The sequence below is a fragment of the Myxocyprinus asiaticus genome, chromosome 40, assembly GCF_019703515.2.
Source record: "Myxocyprinus asiaticus isolate MX2 ecotype Aquarium Trade chromosome 40, UBuf_Myxa_2, whole genome shotgun sequence".
NCBI classification, from domain to species: Eukaryota; Metazoa; Chordata; class Actinopteri; order Cypriniformes; family Catostomidae; genus Myxocyprinus; species Myxocyprinus asiaticus.
This window is the reverse complement of record NC_059383.1, coordinates 22,272,225-22,293,227: the sequence shown is the minus strand read 5'-3', so window position 1 is coordinate 22,293,227 and position 21,003 is coordinate 22,272,225. Positions and strand designations below refer to the sequence as shown.

The following is a 21,003-nucleotide window of genomic DNA, read 5'->3' as shown; positions in this document are numbered from 1 at the left end:
GGATGAGGCCGATGACAGTGGTGTCATCTGCAAACTTCATGAGCTTGACAGAGGGGTCTTTGGCGATGCAGTCATTGGTGTAGAGGGAGAAGAGTAGTGGGGAGAGCACACATCCCTGGGGGGCACCAGTGCTGATTGTACAGGTGCTGGAAGTGAGTTTCCCCTGTCTCACAAGCTGCTGCCTGTCCATCAGAAAGCTGGTAATCCACTGACAGATAGACATGGGAACAGAGAGTTGGTGTAATTTATTCTGGAGTATAGCTGGGATGATGGTGTTGAAAGCCGAACTGAAGTCCACAAAAAGGATCCTTGCATATGTCCCTGGTCTGTCCAGATGTTGCAGGATATGATGCAATCCCATGTTGACTGCATCATCCACAGACCTGTTTGCTTGATAAGCAAATTGAAGGGGATCTAGAAAGGGTCCAGTGATGTCCTTCAGGTGGGCCAACAACAGTCTCTCAAATGATTTCATGACCACAGATGTCAGGGCGACAGGTCTGTAGTCATTAAGTCCTGTGATTTTTGGTTTCTTTGGGACAGGAATAATGATTGAGCGTTTGAAGCAACGTGGGACTTCACACTGCTCCGGTGATCTATTGAAGATCTGTGTGAAGATGGGGGCCAGCTGTTATCACAGGATCGAAGACATGCTGGTGAGATGCCATCTGGGCCTGAAGCTTTCCTCATCTTCTGTTTCCGAAAGCCGCGGCTCACATCATCTTCACAGATCTTAAGTGCAGGTTGAGTAGCAGGAGGTGGGAGGAGGGGGGTTGCAGGAGGTGTTGATGTTTGTGTGAAGTGAAGGTCAGAGTGGGTGTGGGGTGTGAGATTGGGCCTTTCAAATCTGCAGAAGAACACATTCAGGTCGTCAGCCAGTTGTTGGTCCACCACAGGGTTGGGGGTAGGAGTCCTGTAATTTGTGAGTTGTTTCATGCCACTCCACACTGATGCAGGGTCGTTAGCTGAAAACTTGTTTTTCAGCTTCTCAGAGTATCTTCTTTTAGCCACTCTGATTTCCTTGTTCAGTGTGTTCCTGGCCTGATTGTACAAGACTTTATCCCCACCCCTGTAAGCATCCTCTTTGGCCTGACAAAGCTGCTTGAGCTCTGCTGTAAACCACGGTTTGTCGTTGTTGAACTTTAAATAAGTCCTAGTAGAAATGTACATATCCTCACAGAAACTGATATATGATGTAACAGTATCTGTGAGCTCGTCCAGGTCTGTGGCTGCAGCCTCAAAAACACTCCAATCCGTGCAATCGAAGCAGGCTTGTAGTTCACACTCTGCTTCATTGGTCCATCTCTTTACAGTCCTTACTACTGGCTTGGTTGGTTATAATTTCTCCCTGTAGGTTGGAAGAAGATGAACCAGACAATGATCAGAGAGTCCCAAAGCTGCTCTAGGTACAGAGCGATATGCATCCTTTATTGTTATGTAGCAATGATCCAGTATGTTCCTGTCTCTGGTTGGGCATGTAATGTGCTGTTTGTATTTGGGCAGTTCACGTGTGAGATTTGCTTTGTTAAAATCCCCAAGAATAATAATAACTGACTCCGGGTATTGTTGTTCCATGTCTGTGATTTGATCAGCCAGCTGTTGCAGCGCTGCATTCAAACACGTGTTTGGCGCAATATATACACTCACCAGAATAAACGAGGAAAACTCCCGCGGCGAGTAGAAAGGCTTACAGTTAATAAAGAGTGCTTCCAAATTAGGACAGCTCATCCTCTTTAACGTTGTTACATCTGTACACCAACTTTCATTGATGTAAAAGCATGTTCCCCGTTAACTCTGCGATGCGATCCGCTCTGAACAGCTGGAAGCCTGGCAGATGTAACGCGCTGTCCGGAATGGCTTCACTCAGCCAGGTTTCTGTGAAGCACAAGGCAACAGAGGTTGAAAAGTCCTTCTTTGTGCGGGTGAGGAGATGTAGTTCGTCCATTTTGTTAGAAAGAGAGTGGAGATTCGCAAGATGAATGCTCTGCAGCGTTGTTCGAAAGCCCCGCCGATGGAGTTTGATCAGCGCACTGGCTCGTCTTCCTCGCCTGCGTCTCCTAAACAAAGCCACGCCTCCAACTAAAATGTCTAGCAAAACGTCTGAATATTCAAAAACCGGGAAAAGACTGTCTGGTATAAGCTGTCGAATGTTCAGCAGTTCGTCTCTGGTAAAACTGACTGGAAAAAGATTACTAAACTCAGGACAAACAAACAAAAACAAAACAATTGGAGCGCTCCACACCGAGGCAGCCATTCGCAGCGCCATCATGATGTTTAAGTAAATTAGATAGTATTGATTGGGAACCCTGTTAGGAAATGTTTGCTGAATTGCAAATGCATTTTAAATGAGGCATACTTTTTTCAGCCAACACACCTCACTGCCTCTTCATCCTCTTGTAGGGACCACTGTTTTATCTACTTAAATGTAACTATGTCAGAAATCACCACTGAGGAATTGTTAACCTGTGTTTTCATATTCAAATTAATATATTATGAACCAGTGACATTTTCCAACAAAATGCTAATTTGGTGGTTTATATACATGAAGCAGATTTGACTTTGCCGAGGCCTATTAATAAAATGTTCTGTAGAACACAACAATGGGTGTGGTAATAAAAAAAATCCCATTCATTTTTTTTTCCATATGCAAATTAATTTGAATTATAAATTATAAACATTTAGAGACATACAGTACCTACTATGAGATCAAAGTTTTTGGTTGGCATATGCTTCTGTTGAAGCCCTCGGTCAGCATTATTTCAACTTTTTTTTTTTTTTTAAAGTAGCATTTAATAGTGGTATTCCTGCTGAAGAACTACACAACCCAAAATGTCCAGCAATCTACAAAGCATGCCAAACAAGCACTGTAGCAACCGCCCACACACAACACACTGAATGACTGATCGAATCTGTCTCTCTACATTCTCAAACTTCTTGCATATTTGCAAATGTTTTAATATTTTGAAATAGAAAAAATTCATTTAAATTTTATACTAATGGTGCGTTCAAGTCATGTTGGAATGATCGTATTTACAAGTTGAGTGCACATGAACACCACCACAAAGTTGTAATTACAAGTGGGGAAACTCTGCTATGGCTACGACTTTCCGAGTTGGAGGCATGTCAATTTAAGAATCATGGCGGAAGTAAATTCTTATTGGTAATAATTCTATTTTGCTTGTGGATTTTGACCGTGCAGTTCAAGGAGTTCAGTCTGTATGCATTTTTGTACTGTTAATGAAGAATAACAATAAAGCCTGCCAGAAAATAAGACTCATTTTGTGCAATACAACTACATGTCCCTTCATTATGTTGGCATGAGAATAATAAACTAGATAAAGCGCCTAATTTACGGCTTGGTGCTGAAAACGCTTCGCCAGTATGAGAAAAAGAGAGAAATAAATATGAAATTGCAAAACGGGTCCATTCTTTCCGACTAAATCCTTTGAATGCACATGACATGGTATGTACGATCGCCGATCTCTTAAGTACGAACTTCCCAGGAGGACTTGAATGCACCATAATAACCAACAACTTTAAAGCACTAGTTTTATGTTTTTACATTGTCTTCAATTCCATTAAGTCATTTGCAATGATTTATGAGATTTTAGTTAATTCCCTCATTAAAGCCGTTAAGTTCACAGTCTTGTACTGTTGTCTTTTTGTCCAGTTTTAAAAAACATTTTTAGCTTCAAATCAAATTTTGTTCATAGCTTATAACTTTTTATTTATTTATTTATTTAAGAATTTTAAGAAATGTCTGTGGAAAAATGATTCAGAAAAAATACTTTTGGAACCAAGATGGCAGAAAAAGTGTGTGGGCACTTATGCACTGTATTGCACTTACAAAATGCCTTTGTGCTTGTGCACTGACTATCTATAAAAGTGCAGGCTTTACAAGGTGACCAAATGTCAGATGCATACATTTTATGGTAATTTCCTGGTTTCCTTTGTTTTGAGTACGTTCAGCATGTAGGCCTGGTGAAGTGCAGCACTCTTGAGTATGCCCTTCCCCCAGCACCTGTATGCATCGCAGTTTACCATAAATGGCTCCATGGGTGTAAATTTAACACCCACACTGCAACAGGCTATTTAAAGCCGAGCTGCGTTAACCATTTTCTCACAGTCAACAGTGACAGCTACAGTGGTTGTGATTGCTGGCCCAGTTAGCAATATTTAGGAGTAAGAATGCATGAATGTCTACAAAAGTAATATTTTATATTAATTATCACTCTGATAAGACATACTATATGTTTCACATCTGAAATCTGTGTTCTTCATAGAAAATAGATACTCCACAAAAACCTTCACTTTCTGATGTTCTTAGCTGACTGTCATTGGCCACAGATCTCCTGTTTTGACTCCTGTGGCATTTTAAGCACAATTCTGTTAAGGGAAGAACAGTGCAAGTGTTCTCTGTGCAAACACATTCTCACAGTGTAATGGAACGAACCTGTGCTGAGCTAAAGTCAGCACATTGTAGACAGAATTAAAGATATAGACTATTTTTATGGTGACAAAAGAGTGATTTTCTAGTACAGAATTACAGGGGGAAAAAAGCAATTTTGATTAAGCATTGGGATTTCTGCATGAAAAATGAGGATTGACCTTTATATAAATCATTCTATTATTCCAGCTCAGTTTACATTTACATTACAAAAAATTTGCTGATAACTACCAAAAAATATGACAACTCAAGAAAACCACGTTTACATAAGAGTGGAAATCATCAAATGATTCTCTGCTTTTGACATCAAAACGTTAACAGTTACGCACAAAACACTTGCGCATATTGCGCAAACAGTGTTTGCATGCAACGTGAAACCTGGTGTGCTGATTAGTTTGTTTAAATCATTATGATGCGATATATGAAAGGCGTTAAAGGAATGTTCCGGATTCAATACTAGTTGAGCTCAATCGACAGTATTTGTGGCATAATATTGATTACCAAAAAAATAAATTTCGACTTTTTCTTAAAACAAATAAATAAAAAAATCTGGTTTACAGTGAGGCACATGAAAGTGAACAGGGCCAGTCCATAAACATGAAAATATTCACTGTTTCAGTAAGCCATGAGAGATGTAAACAATATGCGTTAACATGATTTTAGTGTGATACAATCACTTTCTAACCATTTCTGTGTAGTTATATCCAATTTTACAGCTTCATTGCCATGATGTAATGCTGTAAACCCTAAATCCACAACTTTACAGATCAAATATACACAAGTTTTAACAGAAGAATTAACGTAGGTGCTTTTATAAAATTTATAAGCTTCACGTTTCTGCCTTTAAATCCTCCAAAAATTGTCCCTATTCACTTCTGTTGTAAGTGCCTTTTTATTTATTTATTTTTTACAGAAAAAGAGGGACTCTTCGTCAAAATTTATCAAAATAATTTGTAATTATCAACACTACACCACAAATGCTGTCAATTGAGCTTAACTTTCATTGAACCCAGAATATTCCTTTAAAGGCTGTTTACATGACCACACACGTTGTCGGCTTATTAGGCTAAATCTGTGTAAGAACGTGCATGAGTGTTGGATTAATAATTTATTTATTTATTTATTTATTTTCTTAAAGAAATGTGCCTTGCCACCACGTTGCAAAAATGATAGCATGTTGCTATGCAGTTGCTAGAGTGGTCTTGGTTGTTAAGGTGTTGTAAGGTGGTTGCTGGCAGCAGTTAAAAGAGCCCACTCCCAAGTTACTTTTCTGGTCCCTGCTTCATTAGAAGTTTTTCAAATTCCTATGATTATGGGCAGTAGTAATAGCGACACATGCCACTAGTTAACATTTCTATTTACCAGCCTCTATATTATATTTGTTGAGGGTAAGCAGAGATTTGACAAAATGATTAGTTGTGGTTAAGGTTGACTTTATGACAAACTGGCAGTTTTTAGATAAAATAATAATGGTACCACTTCACAACAAGATTTCATTTGTTAACATTAGTTAACATGAACTAACAATGAACCTTTAACAGCATGTATTAATCTTAGTTAATGTTAATTTCAACATATACTAATACATTATTTAAATCAAAAGTTATATATATATTTGTCAACATTAGTAAATGCACTATGAACTAACATGTACTCACAATGAACAACTGTATTTTTATTAACTAATGTAAAAGCTTAACACTGTAAAAAAATATATATATATATTATTCATTCTTTGTTCATGATACCTAATACATTAATTAATGTTAATGAATGAAACCTTATTGTAAATTGTTCCAATACTGATAATAATAATTTAGCTATAACCTCATATTTTGAACCACAAATTATGAGTATATAAATAGCGCCTCTTAGAGTCTCCTATTTCACTAATGGAACACAAGCATTTTTTTGTCACTCATGTTCAAAAACTACAAATGCAAATGTTTTATTTCCATTTAATTTCAAAGAACCCCCATCCACAGGTTGCTGTGTGTGACTCTCGTTGAAGCTGATATCCACACTGACTTACCACAGTCAGAAGAGATTCTACACCAAGAAAATAAATTAAAAAAAAGAAAACAAACAAAAATGGGAAGTCAATGGCTGCTTTTGTTTTCGTAATATTCAAATACAACATGACCTTTGCGATGAGACTTGCAATGGATTTTCACAGGATGCAACAATGAAGCCACTTCCTCAAAATAAATATCCTTACTTGATTATGTACTTAATACAGTCCAACTGTTGAGTTAATGAGAATATTTTACATGTGTGGTTTTTCACAGTTTTAAAAGACAAACAATATATATATTACTCTTTCATCTGTTTTCACTTGCCAAGTTGAAAGAAAATTTACAGAAAAAAAGACAATAATCTCTCTCTCTCTCCTACATATTATACAAAATGGTTGGCTAATGTAAAGTTTATTGATCAGTGTTTCTCTTTGTGAACAGCCCCTGTGATTGTCGTACAGTATATTGTGAACAGAAAAGGACAGATGGTGTGAGTGGCTTATAATCAGAACCTCAATGCTGACGTCCAACAAACGGCTATTTAAATAGCTCAGCCTTGCATGCTGCCATTGAAATCTTATACAGTACATAGCTGTAAGATCACCATGTCCATAGAGTAAATTCAAGTGGAATGAGAGACTGAAATTTTAGACACTGAATTAGTTCCTAAAGGGGATTCAGTGTAGCTTTACAAACACATATAAGAGCAGGTGATGGCTGATTTAATGGGCATTATTACTGTTTTTAGTGGCCTGAGACAGAGCGATTAACTGCTGTGGTGTGATTTTAAATTTATGAAAATCCAAAGCAGTGAGCCATCACACTGCCATCACAAACATCAGCCAGTCTGAAATCACTAAAAAATACTCACCACTTACTATAAAGGCAAAATGTCACTACAAAATCATTGTTCGCCTTGTGTCATAAGGACTTACAAGTGCTTTTTGAGTCATAGTGTCCTTGCTGCTGGCTGTAATTTCTCCATTTGGATGGAGTTTTTGGGAAACGTCTCTGCAGCGTGCTCTATATTGCTTCTCTCTGTAGGAGATGGCGTGGTATCAGAAACAGTCAGAACTCTGTTACCTCTTGCCCATCTCATTCTGTTTGAGGAACTGGATGTTTGTGCTGCTGTCTGCCAGTTCAGGGTACTGCTCCACCGGTAGCACATAGTAGCCTTCATAGCCTGGTACCTTACCCATGGTTAACAACTGTTGCTTTTCATTGTCAGCCCATATCCGACCTCCTTCCCTGCCTTCGCGTATTTGGTGCTGCTCTCTAGCCCAGGCTCCAAACAGCGCCCTCTGATGGGCCTGCTCCAATATGCGGCTTCGCTCCTTTTCCAGAATCTCTGCTGATAGCCCATATCGTACACTGTAGGTTAGTTTTGAGGAGTGGATCTCTACAGTGACACCTCGGCGTGAGCGTCCACTGATTGTCACATTGATTCCACTGTCTAGTGTCTTGTGTCCACTGCTGAGACCCAGTGCTAGCAGATCGCTGTCTGCTAGTCCAAGCTTCACAAAGAAGTGGCAGTCACGCCCATCAATGGTATAATGAGTCCCCTCCAAGTAAATAGCATTGCTTAGAATCTGTGAAATTTTGCGACTATCTTCACTAGCTATGCTGGATAAGTCTGTTAACACGTGGCCATCCCTGATAGCAAACATCATGCCCTTGCCCACGATGGGTGTGCTGGTTCCAAACCAGTAGCCAGGCTTGTCCCACCTGGCATGGTGCTGTTTATTGAGCAGCCTTCCCTCGAGAACCATGAAGGCCTGGTTATGTCGTTCCACTGAATGCTGAACTCCAGTGAAAAGCTGTAAAATTGGATAATTCAAAAGTCAGTGACCTGGGTGATTCTCCTGATAAGAAAATGTCCTGGTCAACTCCAAATCAATACTTCACTCTGTAACATCCAGACGTTTTACTTGTACTATTCCCATAGTTTTTTTTTTTGTTTTTTTTTAATGATGATTCTCATTAGTTTAATATTTATTTTTATTTTACTGTATTACTGTAAAAAAATGCTGTTGTAAAATTGAATAAACTAAAATCAGCAAAACTTAAAGGCAGTACTAAGGTAACGCTGTATTAATTATGTATTATGTATTAATACTTCAAATTTTAATAAAATGTTTTTTTTTTTCCAGATTGCAGTAATGAGAATATTATAATCACCATCTTGTTACAGTAATGAATACAGAAGGGTAGGGCTACAACGGTATACAAAATTCACGGTTTGGTATGTACCTCGGTTTTGGGGTCACAGTTCGGTATGGTTTCGGTTCAGCAGGGAAAACAAAAAATCTTTCAAATCTTTTAAATTATTTATTTTGAAAACACTGTGGCTGATGGGCAACAATTCTTACTGTAAAGGCTCATTTGACTGCACTATTTCTTCAATGAAATTACAATACAAAATTTAAGAGCCTCTTATATGCACATTGTATAAAAATATAAATAATAATAAAAGTATTAAAAAAAAAGTGCGATTACAAACATTTTAACAAAATTAAGACATTAACAGCACAGATTTCTGTCTCTTTTGCCTTTCAGCTCACCACTTGTTACTGAAATTTCAAAATTTCTTTTTTTTTTCCTCAGGAAAATCAGAATATCTACATTATCAGAGGACAGGGTGGATCTGTTAGCACTGACAATGTCCCCTGCTGGACAATTACAGCGCATGCTCATTTATATAGAGCAGGCACTACAGAATTGCTGAAATGCGTTCTTGTAGGAACTTTATAAAAGGGCTCAAGCACGTTAAGCAGATGCTTAAATCCTGTGTTCTCGACGACTGAGTATGGTCACATATCTGCAGCAATAAATAATCCTATGCCATTCGTTATCACTTTAGCTCTGTCTGAGCTTTCAGCAAGAGACTAACTTGCACAGGCTGTTTATGCTTTACTACTGTAAGCTCAAAAGACACATGTGGATGTTGTCGCTGCAAATTAGTCATCATGTTAGATGTGCTTCCTGAGACATACCCGACTTCTGTGAAACAGAGCTGACACAGCCTTCGTCCTGTTCACTACTCATTCTACAGTATTACTGTAGTTTACTGTGAAACCATAATGCTCCCAAACAACAGATTTTAGAGATGGTGGTGGGTCTTCAAACTCTGGCTTATTTAAGTCTGACATATTTAGATTTTGTTTAGTTCCATCACAGTTGGGAAATTGCGGGCTAGCTAGTATAAACTTCACATGCATTTATCTGATCCAGAGTTTCTAGTGTACCGTGTGGCGCTCTGTTCTGTTAAGTTTTGGTTCTGTGTGGTCCGTGTTGCTCTGCAATCTTCTTTATTTTAGTTCAATGCAGTTTGTGTTGTTCGTTACATGTTGCTTTAATATTGGTTTCAAGCATGCCAAGATATGTATTAATTCGTATGACTACGTGTACCGTACCGAAGGCCCTGTATCCTTTTGGTTTGGCGCAGATGTACCCTATGGGGAGCGTAAAATGTGTTTAACTGTCATGAAAATAAAGTCACCATTTAAAAAAAGATTAATGAACTTCAAAATATGTGTTGTTTTCTAGATGCAAAATATAAATTCATTATTGTTTCTTTTGATTTTGGAGTAAAATAGGACCAGGACATTTTCTTTACAAGTTTTGTAAGAATCACCCACCGATGTTATGTGAGATCACTATCAGTCCACTTCAGATCAATTAGTTAGTCTGATCTAAGGGCTCAGCAAATGTTGACAAATCATTTTAATTGAAATAGGAAACAAATCGAACTCACCTGAGCATTATCAGAGTCCAGGCTGGCAAGTATTTCATAGGGAGGGTCAACAAAATAGAGTGAGTGTCTAGGAAACCCTGGTATAATGTTGCTGAGCTGGAAGCCAAACATAACCAGCCAACTCTTCACATCTGCAAAACAATAAAGGAAGAAAAACAATACCAATGTGAGTAATTAAGAATTTTGGGCTGCACGACTGCACAACTTTATAGACCTGCTCAGTCTATAAATGCAAAGTAGAAGCGCACTCTTACCTGTCACATAGTTTTTAATATCAATCATATCGCTGAGTGGATTATTGTTCTTGAACATATATATGTTGAACGGAGCTGGCTCTTTGCCTATCTTTGGCCACAATGTATGGTCAGGTTCAGTCCATCGTCCTGCCAGCACATCATAGTCTCTCTGGGCAAAGTGCACCAGTTTGGTGAGAGGATCATAAAGGCCTCCATGGAAGCCCAATATGAGCTGGAAATCTGGGTTGGAGTCATAGTAGATCTCACCGTACGCCGTGTACTGCATCTGCTTGACCATCTGTCCATTACTGCTGAAGATGGCCAGTGGAGTGCCGACGTTGTCCGAGGCAATGTAGTATTCCTCGCCACCACTGACCTCCATAGCAAACAGATGGCCCTGCAAGTCGTAGTAGAATGAGGTGATATCCGCCCTAGAGTGGTTGTAGACATGAGTGACCCGAGTGGGGTAGTTTAAGTCAGCATAAAAGTACTGCTGATGCTCGCCGTTGCTTGTTCTGCGGGAGATGCGGCGGCCCAGGCCATCATAGCGGTACCAAACGCTCCAACCTCCTGCTGTGCGGCTGTAGGTTCTCTCCAGAAGCCCTTTGGAGTTGTATTCAAAGATGTCCGAGCCCCTCTGTGCAAGCATGCCATCTTCATCAAGCTGATACTGCATATCGCCAAGCCGTGTGATTCGGTCTCTAAGATCATAGCGTAGGGGCAGTAGACGGGCGCTGTTACCAGGGTTTAGCAAATGTAGATTGCCATTTAGGTCATAGCTATAGCGCCAAGTAGACCAGTCATCCACTTTGACGCCCACGAGCTGGCCGTCACCGTCATATTCATAGCGATACTGTGTGGTATTAGCATACGGACCGATCTTCAGTTCGCGTTTGACAACACGGCCCATGCTGTCATACTGCACCGTCATCCAATACATCAGTGAGCGGAAGATCTCATATTGCACTTCTTTGATGCGGCCATGTGCATCAAAATGCTTACTGAGCGTCATGACAGCTGTAGTGATGATTTGGTTGATGTCGTAGTATATGATGCCAAACTTGCCAAAGTGCTCAATCTTTCCGGATATCTCGTCATAGCGGTACAGGTCCACAGGAAGTGGGGTTTCCCCTATAACTGGTTTTATGCTGGCCACCCTGAAGCTGTTGTCATGATAGGTGTAGTCAAAACGAGCATTGACCATACCCTCTTCAGAGAAGCGATACATCTGTTTGTCCACTAGGGGGCCCAGTTTGCGATAGCGGATGGTGCAAGAGAAACCTCCGCTCTGCAGGTTGACCATCTTGAGCACTCCAGTAGTCTCATCATAGCCAAAAGTGATAGCAGTGGCATCGTATAGCACTTCAGAGAGCTTTCTCAGCTTTCCGTACTTGTAGAGCACACGACGCCCCGTTCCGAGGTAGAATGTGGCATGGGGACGGCCATCCTCACGAAAGTCATGAATAACTGTGGCATTGCTCTCAGGAGGATTGTATGTGTTGCGAATGTAACCGACAGACACATGGGTGGCCATAGTGTGTCTGGCCATACTTGGCATGGTGACTGCTGTGACTCGGCCTGCTGTGTCAAAATCAAAGACATACTGTTTCTGACTCTGCTGCAGGAGCAAAACCATGGACTGTAGAGTAAAAAAAAAAAGAAGGGAATACAGTAAAAGATGAGTAATAAGCTTAAAGGGATAGAAAATTCTGTCATCATTTACTTTTGCATTTTTGGATGAACTAAGATAAACAAATTTAGTACATATTTATCAAGCCCAATGTAGGAAAATGTAAGACATGATTTAAAAAAAGTCACGACTTACCTTGTCCAGGTAGCTAAAACTCCAAACTTTCCCATCAACAAAGGTTCGAGACAGGATGCGTCCAAATGTGTTAAAATCACTTTTCTCACTCATGCTGCCCCTCTGCAAGCCCACCAACCGGCCTGTAGGTGAATAGCTCACATTGACCAGAGCCAGGCTACTGCTTGGTAGCCAGGTAGCCGGCCGGCCCTGGGCATCATAGATGATGCGCAGTGTGAACTTGCGGTGGTCATCATAGATCTTCTCTGTTCTGGTGTTCCGGTCATAGTCAATGGACAGTAGATTCCTGCTGTGGGCCTGGAAGATTTTTGAGAATTAAAGATTTTCCAGGGATTTTAAACTCTAAATTTAATGTCATACATCCTAAATAACTCTAGCTGTATAATGACATGCTTACACGCAACTTTCTGCCAAACACTGTGACCTTGCCCTTGGTCTGCTCTTTTCTCATACGCCATTCAATAGAGTTGAGGCCGCTATCAGTAGGTAGTGTGATATTGCGCCTCCCGATGGTAGGGCTCACCGAGCCAGCAAGGATATGTGGCTCAGTGTGAAAGCTGATGCCCATTCCATTAGCATAGGTCACCTGCAGTGTGCCGTTGTGGTACAGCTGATAGTTATTCCGCACTTGATCTGTAAAAAGGCACATGTAGAAGAGATTAAGTATAATTATAAAATAGACAGAGTATTAAAATGATTAGATTAGTGTAAAACCAGGCTACACTTTATAGTAACATATATTAATAAGTCATTTATAGAGTACATTTAATATAATACTTAACATATAAGTAGATTATGTGCATTTAAATATGAATATATATGAACTATTGATCTGTGATGCATTATATACAGTAAAATAAACATTTAGTTATTAAGGGAAGCTATTTTAAAGTGTAACCTAAAACCAACCTCATTATATTTAATTTGAGGCAGTAAGCCTGAACTGACATTGTAAATAATGTTAGGGGAAAATGCACAACTGTTGGGCGGATGTGTGTAACAGTTCTGCAGCTTTTGGATGTAAAGGAGCTTTACAGTAGCTTTCACTAAATGCAGCACAAATATCTTTAGTTCCATTTACATGCTACAATTGGATCAGACACTGCTTTCCACAGAAATGTACCTGTGAAACACAATTATGTACAAATTCAAAGTCTTAAGAAATGCAAGTACATTTTGATACGTTGAAAACAGGCATAGGGCACCCAAGGGTTGGATTTAATGTAATTTGTCTTGAATTAACAGCAAAAGTATATTCTTTATGCCTTTGTTGGATGTGAGAGAATCCATTATAACACACAACCCACTAAAACAGGGATATAAACGAAAAGATTAAGCCTTCAAGCTTTGCCTCCTCCTGGAACCCCTAAGGGCAGACTATAGAAACTTGTAAAACGATGATTTCTCTGCCCTGCTGGATTCCACACATTCAAAGAATGTGGCCTCCCTGTAGGTGGTAAGGAGAAACATCAGTCCACATGCCTGTTCTTAATGGACATGATTTACTGAGGAAATGGGGACAACAGCATGAGATCTGGACTGATATTTATTTGTTATATGCTTGCACTTGTGAGTTTGTGTGTACCTTGAACCACAGTGTAGGACGCCTCTACAGAGGAAAGATTAGTGATGACGGTGACATCATCATCTCTGTTTGAGCTCTCCATGTCAATGTTGATGGACTCCGCCATCTCCCGACGCAAACTGGTCACCACACCAGTGGGGTATGTGACACTGGTTAGACGACCCTCACTGTCATAGCTGAGAAGGAAAGATACAAGACAGTACTCACTAACATACACATCATTAAATGCCAACTGCATCTGTTAGAATAGAATCTAAAGTTTCTAAAGTTAGAAACTTTTTTGTCCATAAGGATGATTAATTATTTTTAATAACAATCATCATCCCCATGTTTTGAAACGTAACATCTTACACAAGCTTTTCATATATTTAAAGGTATAAAGATGCCTTTGAATGTTTGAAAGCAGTTATAAGATACAGACACTAGATGGCTCCAAGACTCCAAGGCTGTGGTGTTTAGAAATCCATTAATAGGACATAAGGTGACCAGGAAATAAGAAGCTCCACAAGAACTACAACTATGACAAAAATGCCCAATAGACACCAAAACTAATGTTATTTCACCAATAAATTAAAGTCCTGTTATCATTTACTCACCCTCACCCTCATTTCATTCCAAACCCATACTTTCTTGCACAGAACACAAGAGAAGAAATGTTGCTCTTTTTTCCATACAATGTACATTCCCTAACATTCTAACATCTTTTGTGATACACGAAAGACATAAAAGTTTAAAACGATATTAAAATGAGTAGAAAATAACTGAATTTAAATTTTTAATGTTTTTTGGGACATAACTTGCTAAGTAAACTAATTGATATTCACAGGAAATGAAGATCACCAGATTGCTCAACCTCACAGAGTGCTGTTATCACCTCTCATACTCACTCATAAAAGTTAGTCCATCCAGTTTCATCTGACTTGGAGGCCAAAAGTTCCATATTAGCAGCATAACTGAGTTGTACCACTTCCTGGCTGAGTGCGGACACTGAGCGTAGACTTCCGGTTGGGTCCATGCCGAGTGTTACCACCTGATTCTCTGGTAACAGCACAAGCCTGACAGACCCAGAAGCCTCCCTTCTCACTCGCAGTGTATTATTAGAGGCATCAGTAACTGCAGCTAACTCTCCATCCAGCCCGTAAGTGAAGTTATACAAGGCCAAGCCTGTGATGAGGCTGATCGTCTGCTTGTGAAGGCCATCTGAACCAAACACATACAGCTCCTGTTCCAGAGATGAGCCCACTTCATATTGTCCGCTCGCCGTGGCATTTGGGCGAGTGCTGCGGACCGAACGCACGCGTATGTTGTTGAGGTCTGCGATGTAGAGGGTACCGTCTGGTGAGACGGCCAGTGAAGCAGGAAAATTAAGGCCAGCATCTGCAGCATAGCCCTCGTCTCCTGAGAAACAGTTGCAGTTGACATCGTTCTTGCAATCGCATTCAGACGCTGCACCGGCTAGCAGGGAGATTTCGCCGCTGGTGCTGACTTGCCGAATGCGGTTAATGCGTTTCTCGTCTGTTTCGGCAATATAGAGCACACCTGCATGGGAGATGGCGATGGCTGTGGCACTCTCCAAGGCAGAATGGATTGCTAGTTTGCTGAGTGAGTAATCAATGCCAGGCACCTGGCAGTGCATGGGCCGTCCTGCGATTATGCTGACCTGGTGATTCTCAGAGATACGCAGGATGACGTTGTTCTCCAGCACGTAGAGAGAGTTGTCCATGGGGTTGATGGCCAGGTCTGTAGGCCACTCTAGACGTACCTAAAACAACAAGAGTTAGATTATATTTTAATGCAAAGATAATCTGAATGCAAATACAACACAGGGCACAACCCAGACCAGCTTAGACCAGCATGAATTTGCATGCTGGTATAAACTAGTTGATGGTAGTTAGTGGTCATTTGATGCTGGTCTACACGAGTGATCAACACTTGTCAGTAATCATTCAACAATCATTTTGCATCAGCTAGTTGACTTAATAATACAACTTGAATATTGCAATATGATTTTCTTTTGTGCTGTACTTGCACTTCCAGTTACAAGACCACTGGGGGGCCAGGGATGGGGAGTAACAAAATACAAGTAACGGGAATATGTATTTAAAATACAAAATATAAGTAACTGTATTTCACTACAGTTACAATTTAAATCACTGGTATTTAGAATACAGTTACATTCAAAAAGTATTTTGATTACTGAAGAGATTACTTTGCATTTTATTGTCATTTGTTTCATTTAATATTTAGTCCTTTCAGATGTTAAAATGTATACATATAAATGATGCAATCCAAAGTGCATTTGAACAGCGGTGAAACACTTTCTTATGATGTGTTACATTCATACGAGCAGACAGAGAAGTAAGTTTGAAGTAAGTTTGGAGCAGCAGAAATAGAAATAATCCTTGTGTAAATTGTCAGCTTTACGCTAAGCTAAAATGCTATTTCTAGCCATTTTACATGCACGTTACCAGGCACAATCATATTTTTTTATCAAGAAAATTCACGTTGGATCATAATTTCTTTTTTCTAGTAAGACCTTTGATTTTAGGGCAAAAATCATATTCTCGATAATTTTTGTATTGTTTTCCTGTAAAAATAGAAAAGAATTCTTAAAACAAGATTAATTTGATTTATCTTGTTTTAGAAACAACACTGCATAAGATATTTGGGGGGGGGGGGGGGGGGGGGCTCATTACAACACATTACACAATGCATAATAACAGTTCAAATTACAGTTTTTCTCAATCACTTTGGCTCAATTCTTGAATGATAATTATTTTTTCAAAACATTAAGTTCAAATCTCTGAACAGTTAGATTCTTGTTTACACCAGAATTGAATTTCTTATTTGGCACATGTGTGCAAAAGAGTAAGTACAATTGTCTACAATTTGCACAATAACTAAATGCGCATGGCAAAACTGATGAGTTGATTCTCAGTGAAATTGTCATACTCTTCACAACTTCTAAACATTATTTCATCGTGTGAGCCATCACATGCAAAATGATCCATTCAGTTATCAAAATCTGTCAGACATTCATGAATATTCTATAAATATCTATGACATGGAATGTTTGTGATGTCTGCTAAATCTCTAGCCAGACCAACAAGAGCGACAGGATGTCCACCAAGAAGATGGGAACTTGAAGTGTTACGTACTGTGAGGAGGTACAATTTATTTATTTTTTTACTACTGCAGGTTTTTTAATTGTTGCTGCTTTTTTTTTTTTTTTTTTTGCATGGATTTCATATTGTGGCAATTTTCTGTTCGCTATATATGACCTTACATGTTTGAAATGTGTAAAAATGGACATGCAAATGTGAATTTTCTGTTTACATGTAACACATTGCTACAAAAATTAATTTACTGTATACATACAAATGTGCATATCCTTTTTCTGTGTACTACAGTATTGTACAGTATTGACTTTTCCCAGTAAACATTTACCTACTGTTGAAATCGGTATCTAAAAATATAGAACAAAAATGAAATTTGTATATAACAAACTTTTCATTTTGGCGGCATTGGCCAATATAATAACTAGGTTTTAAAGCATGAATTCAATGTTTTATCTGAGTTACTACATTTTGCAGACATGCAATAGAGTTGTGATGTCCTATAAAACAGTTGTGACAATTGCACTTACAGTTTAGAGAATGTTAAGACTGTTTCAAAAAATGAGCCAAAGCGGTTGAGAAAAACTGTAATGCACAGATAAATAAAAAGTATATTCAATGTAGAGATGCCGCGGTATGAGTTTTTGATGGTTAGATTACCATCCGGTTAACCGGTTTTACAATTGCTTGCACATTTTCTTATTATGCAACAGCACTGATGCAAAAAATGCATGTCATATAACAATTGTCTAAACATCTAAGTGGACGTATTTCTCGGGGGATATGTGGATGTTAAGGGAAACCCTATAATAAAAAAAACTGATAAATACACACACACACACACACACACGTTGGTGCAGCTATCCTTATAAGGATTCTCCATAGAAATAATGATATTTATACTGTACAAACTATAGGTTCTATCCCCTAACCCTACCCATAAACAGCCGATTTAAGTCACTTTTTTGGTGGATATGAGTCTGGTAGATCGAATTCCTCTGTTATACTGGAATTCGTGTGTTAAAGCTTCAGTTTCACGTGAATTGAAAGTTCACGTTCAGTTCGCGACAGGGCCTGATGTGTAAACGTTGTGTATGCACAAAATGGGCACTGAAATGTGCGTAAGCAATTTCCCACGAACACATCGTGACTTATAAAAAGCAAACTTGGCGTAAATATGTACGCATTCTTTTACTTGTGTGTGTGAATTGGCGACTCCACATGGACAAATAATGAACTGAACAGACTGATTATAAACTCTGATTTTCATTTAATTCACATTTAGAATAAAAAAAAAAACTATGTAGTTAAGCACTTGAAACAGAAGTAATCGTTATCAAGCCAATAGTAGGCTATATTATTTTTATGTAACTAATTGAAAAGGCATTCAAATATAAGCTGTAAAAGGGAAATATTACGCCAGTGATTTATGAATTATGATTTAATTATACCTTATTGGTATTCATTTCTTGCTGAAGTCATGCAAACCAACGTATGAGGATCTGCGTATATATTGTATATATCAGAGAGAGAGGACAGTTTAGGTTTTTATTACTCCCATGGCTCCATTCCTGCGTGCACAATACATTGTGAAAAATGTAGTGTTATGTGATGCTACAGCGCTACTCATTGAAAATTAAGGTCGTTGCCGGAAAAGCTACAGTACACTATTGTTAAAATAGCTGAGCTACTGTCACAATACTGAAAAATTTAGTTAAGTTAGTAGTGTTGCTATTTTAGTTGGTAAAATATATGCTGGTGACATCCATGCTGTTTTTTTCTTCCATTGAGGAAAGAGATCAGAGAGGGAGAGAACAAGAGAATTGATGAAAATTTGTATAACCTGGCTCACGTCCATGCTGGAGTCACAGCTGAGGGGTCTGACTGCAGTCAGGTCATTTGTCTTTATCAGAGTGGCGATGATGCCATTTTGATCCACCTTACGTATCATGGTAGCATCCACAAAATACATCAGGCCATTCTTATCCAATGCAATACCTACATGAGAAAACCAACAGTGAAGAAGTGTCTTGGTACTTAAGACTTTGCATTCTATTTGCTCTAGAGGGAAGGTCTGCTAGAACATTCATGAGATTTATCAAAAGCTTTTGATGCTGTCAGATGTGTTTAATGTAGAAAACTTTCATGTGGAATCTCAAAGATAGTCTCCTAAGGACAGTTCAGATGAGACTTAGTACATTTTTAGTGCTGGATGGTGGCGAGTGGTTTCTCTTCTTTTTCCTGTACCACTCAAAGTAAAACTTCTCATCAATGTCACAGATATTACTGCTGAATCTCCCAAAGCATTTCACCACTCCCCTCGGATCTGCTTTACTTCCCTCCTACACTGACAATCCCAGGAGGAAAGGTGTTTTTTAAAAGCAAAATAATTAGTAGTCTGTGCATGTAGGAGCAATGACCTGGAAAAGAGACACTCAACTGCTACACTCAGATTCACGCTGTCATGGTGATCATGTCAGAGTGTGTTTTATTCTGAGATAAGAAGGTAGAGTCGTTCTCTGAGTGCCGTCTGCTAACCTTATGATCTCTGTTTAGCTGCCGTGTCATTTGTTTCCTTCACATCAGTGGGCCTTGCTAGAGTTTAAAAATTATGTTTGAAGAATTACAGGTTAGAGTGGAGCTGAGGATTGTGATATTGTAGAAAGTGACAGCATTAGGTAATTGTCTAAGTGATTAAATATTGCAGATTTCTAGGTTCATGGGAAATAAAAATGTCTCTTACATGTCCATGAAGCATCACAGGGTGGAAGTGTTGTTTTGTCTTGTGTAAACGCAAAAGCTAACTAGCATTTTCCTCACAGGGATGGTTCACCCATATATAAAAATTCTGTCACCATTTATTTACTCACCCTCATGTTGTTCCAGACCCCTATGTCTTTCATTCTTCCATGAAACACAAAAGATGTTAGGCAGAGTATTGAAGTGAAAGTGAATGGTGACTGAAGCTGTTGTTCTGTATGTTTCCTTTTGTGTTCCATGGAAGACACAAAGTCATACAGGTTTGGAACAACATGGGGGTGAGTAAATAATGACATAATTTTCATTTTGGGGTGAACTATTCCTTTAATAGAGCATTGTGTAATTTTTCTATGTCATTAGGACAAACCACTCAAACAGAGCTAATATGTTTACAGCACTGCAGAGCCACAGTGCAGAAAATTACTTATTTATATTAATTATTTATTTTTATTTTCTCTGTACACTAAGCTGGGATCAGAGAAAGCATTTTGACATCAAAAAAATTATTTCCTATTTAATCACCTCACAGAACAAGAACAAAACTGCTATATTCAGCTCTAGAAAAAATTAAGAGACCACTGCAAAATTATTTACTATTATAGGTATATAAAATAGGTACAATTATAAAATGAACATTTTGTTTTATTCTATAAACTACTGGCAACATTTCTCCCAAATTCCAAATACAAATACTGTCATTTAGAGCATTTGTTTGCAGAAAATGACATCTGGTTAAAATAACAAAAAAGATGCAGTGTTTTCAGACCTCGAATAATGCAAAGAAAACAAGTTCATGTTCACTTTAAAACACAATACTGTTTTAACTTAGGAAGAGTTCATAAATAATTATTTGGTTGAATAACCCTGATTTCCAATCACAGCTTTAATGCGTCTTGGCACGCTCTCCACCAGTCTTTCATATTGCTGTTGGGTGAATTTATGCCACTCCTGGTGAAAAATTAAAGCAGCTCGGATTTGTTTGATGGCTTATGACCATCCATCTTCCTCTTGATCACATTCCAGAGGTTTTCAATGGGGTTCAGGTCTGGAGATTGGGCTGGCCATGACAGGGTCTTGAACTGGTGCTCCTCCATCCACACCTTGATTGACCTGGCTGTGTGGCATGGAGCATTTTCCTGCTTGAAAAACCTCAGAGTTGGTGAACATTGTCAGAGCAGAAGGAAGCAAGTTTTCTTCCAGGATAACCTTGTACGTGGCTTGATCCACGCGTCCTTCACAAAGACGAATCTGCCCGATTCCAGCCT

General features: G+C 38.9%; 1 protein-coding gene across 1 annotated transcript in view; it reads right to left on the bottom strand.

The window, feature by feature from the left end:
- Window positions 1-6,080: 6,080 nt before the first annotated feature.
- Window positions 6,081-21,003, bottom strand: part of LOC127430904 (teneurin-2-like) — a 338,869-nt gene continuing 323,946 nt past the window's right edge. Inside the window, exons 28-35 of the mRNA XM_051681046.1 lie at window positions 18,822-18,976; window positions 14,750-15,624; window positions 13,863-14,038; window positions 12,675-12,910; window positions 12,278-12,574; window positions 10,471-12,091; window positions 10,217-10,347; window positions 6,081-8,279 (exon numbers count right to left, since the gene is read on the bottom strand). Of these exons, the coding sequence (XP_051537006.1) occupies window positions 7,542-8,279; window positions 10,217-10,347; window positions 10,471-12,091; window positions 12,278-12,574; window positions 12,675-12,910; window positions 13,863-14,038; window positions 14,750-15,624; window positions 18,822-18,976 (4,229 nt within the window). The 3' untranslated portion in view covers window positions 6,081-7,541. The remainder of the gene's footprint in view (window positions 8,280-10,216; window positions 10,348-10,470; window positions 12,092-12,277; window positions 12,575-12,674; window positions 12,911-13,862; window positions 14,039-14,749; window positions 15,625-18,821; window positions 18,977-21,003) is intronic.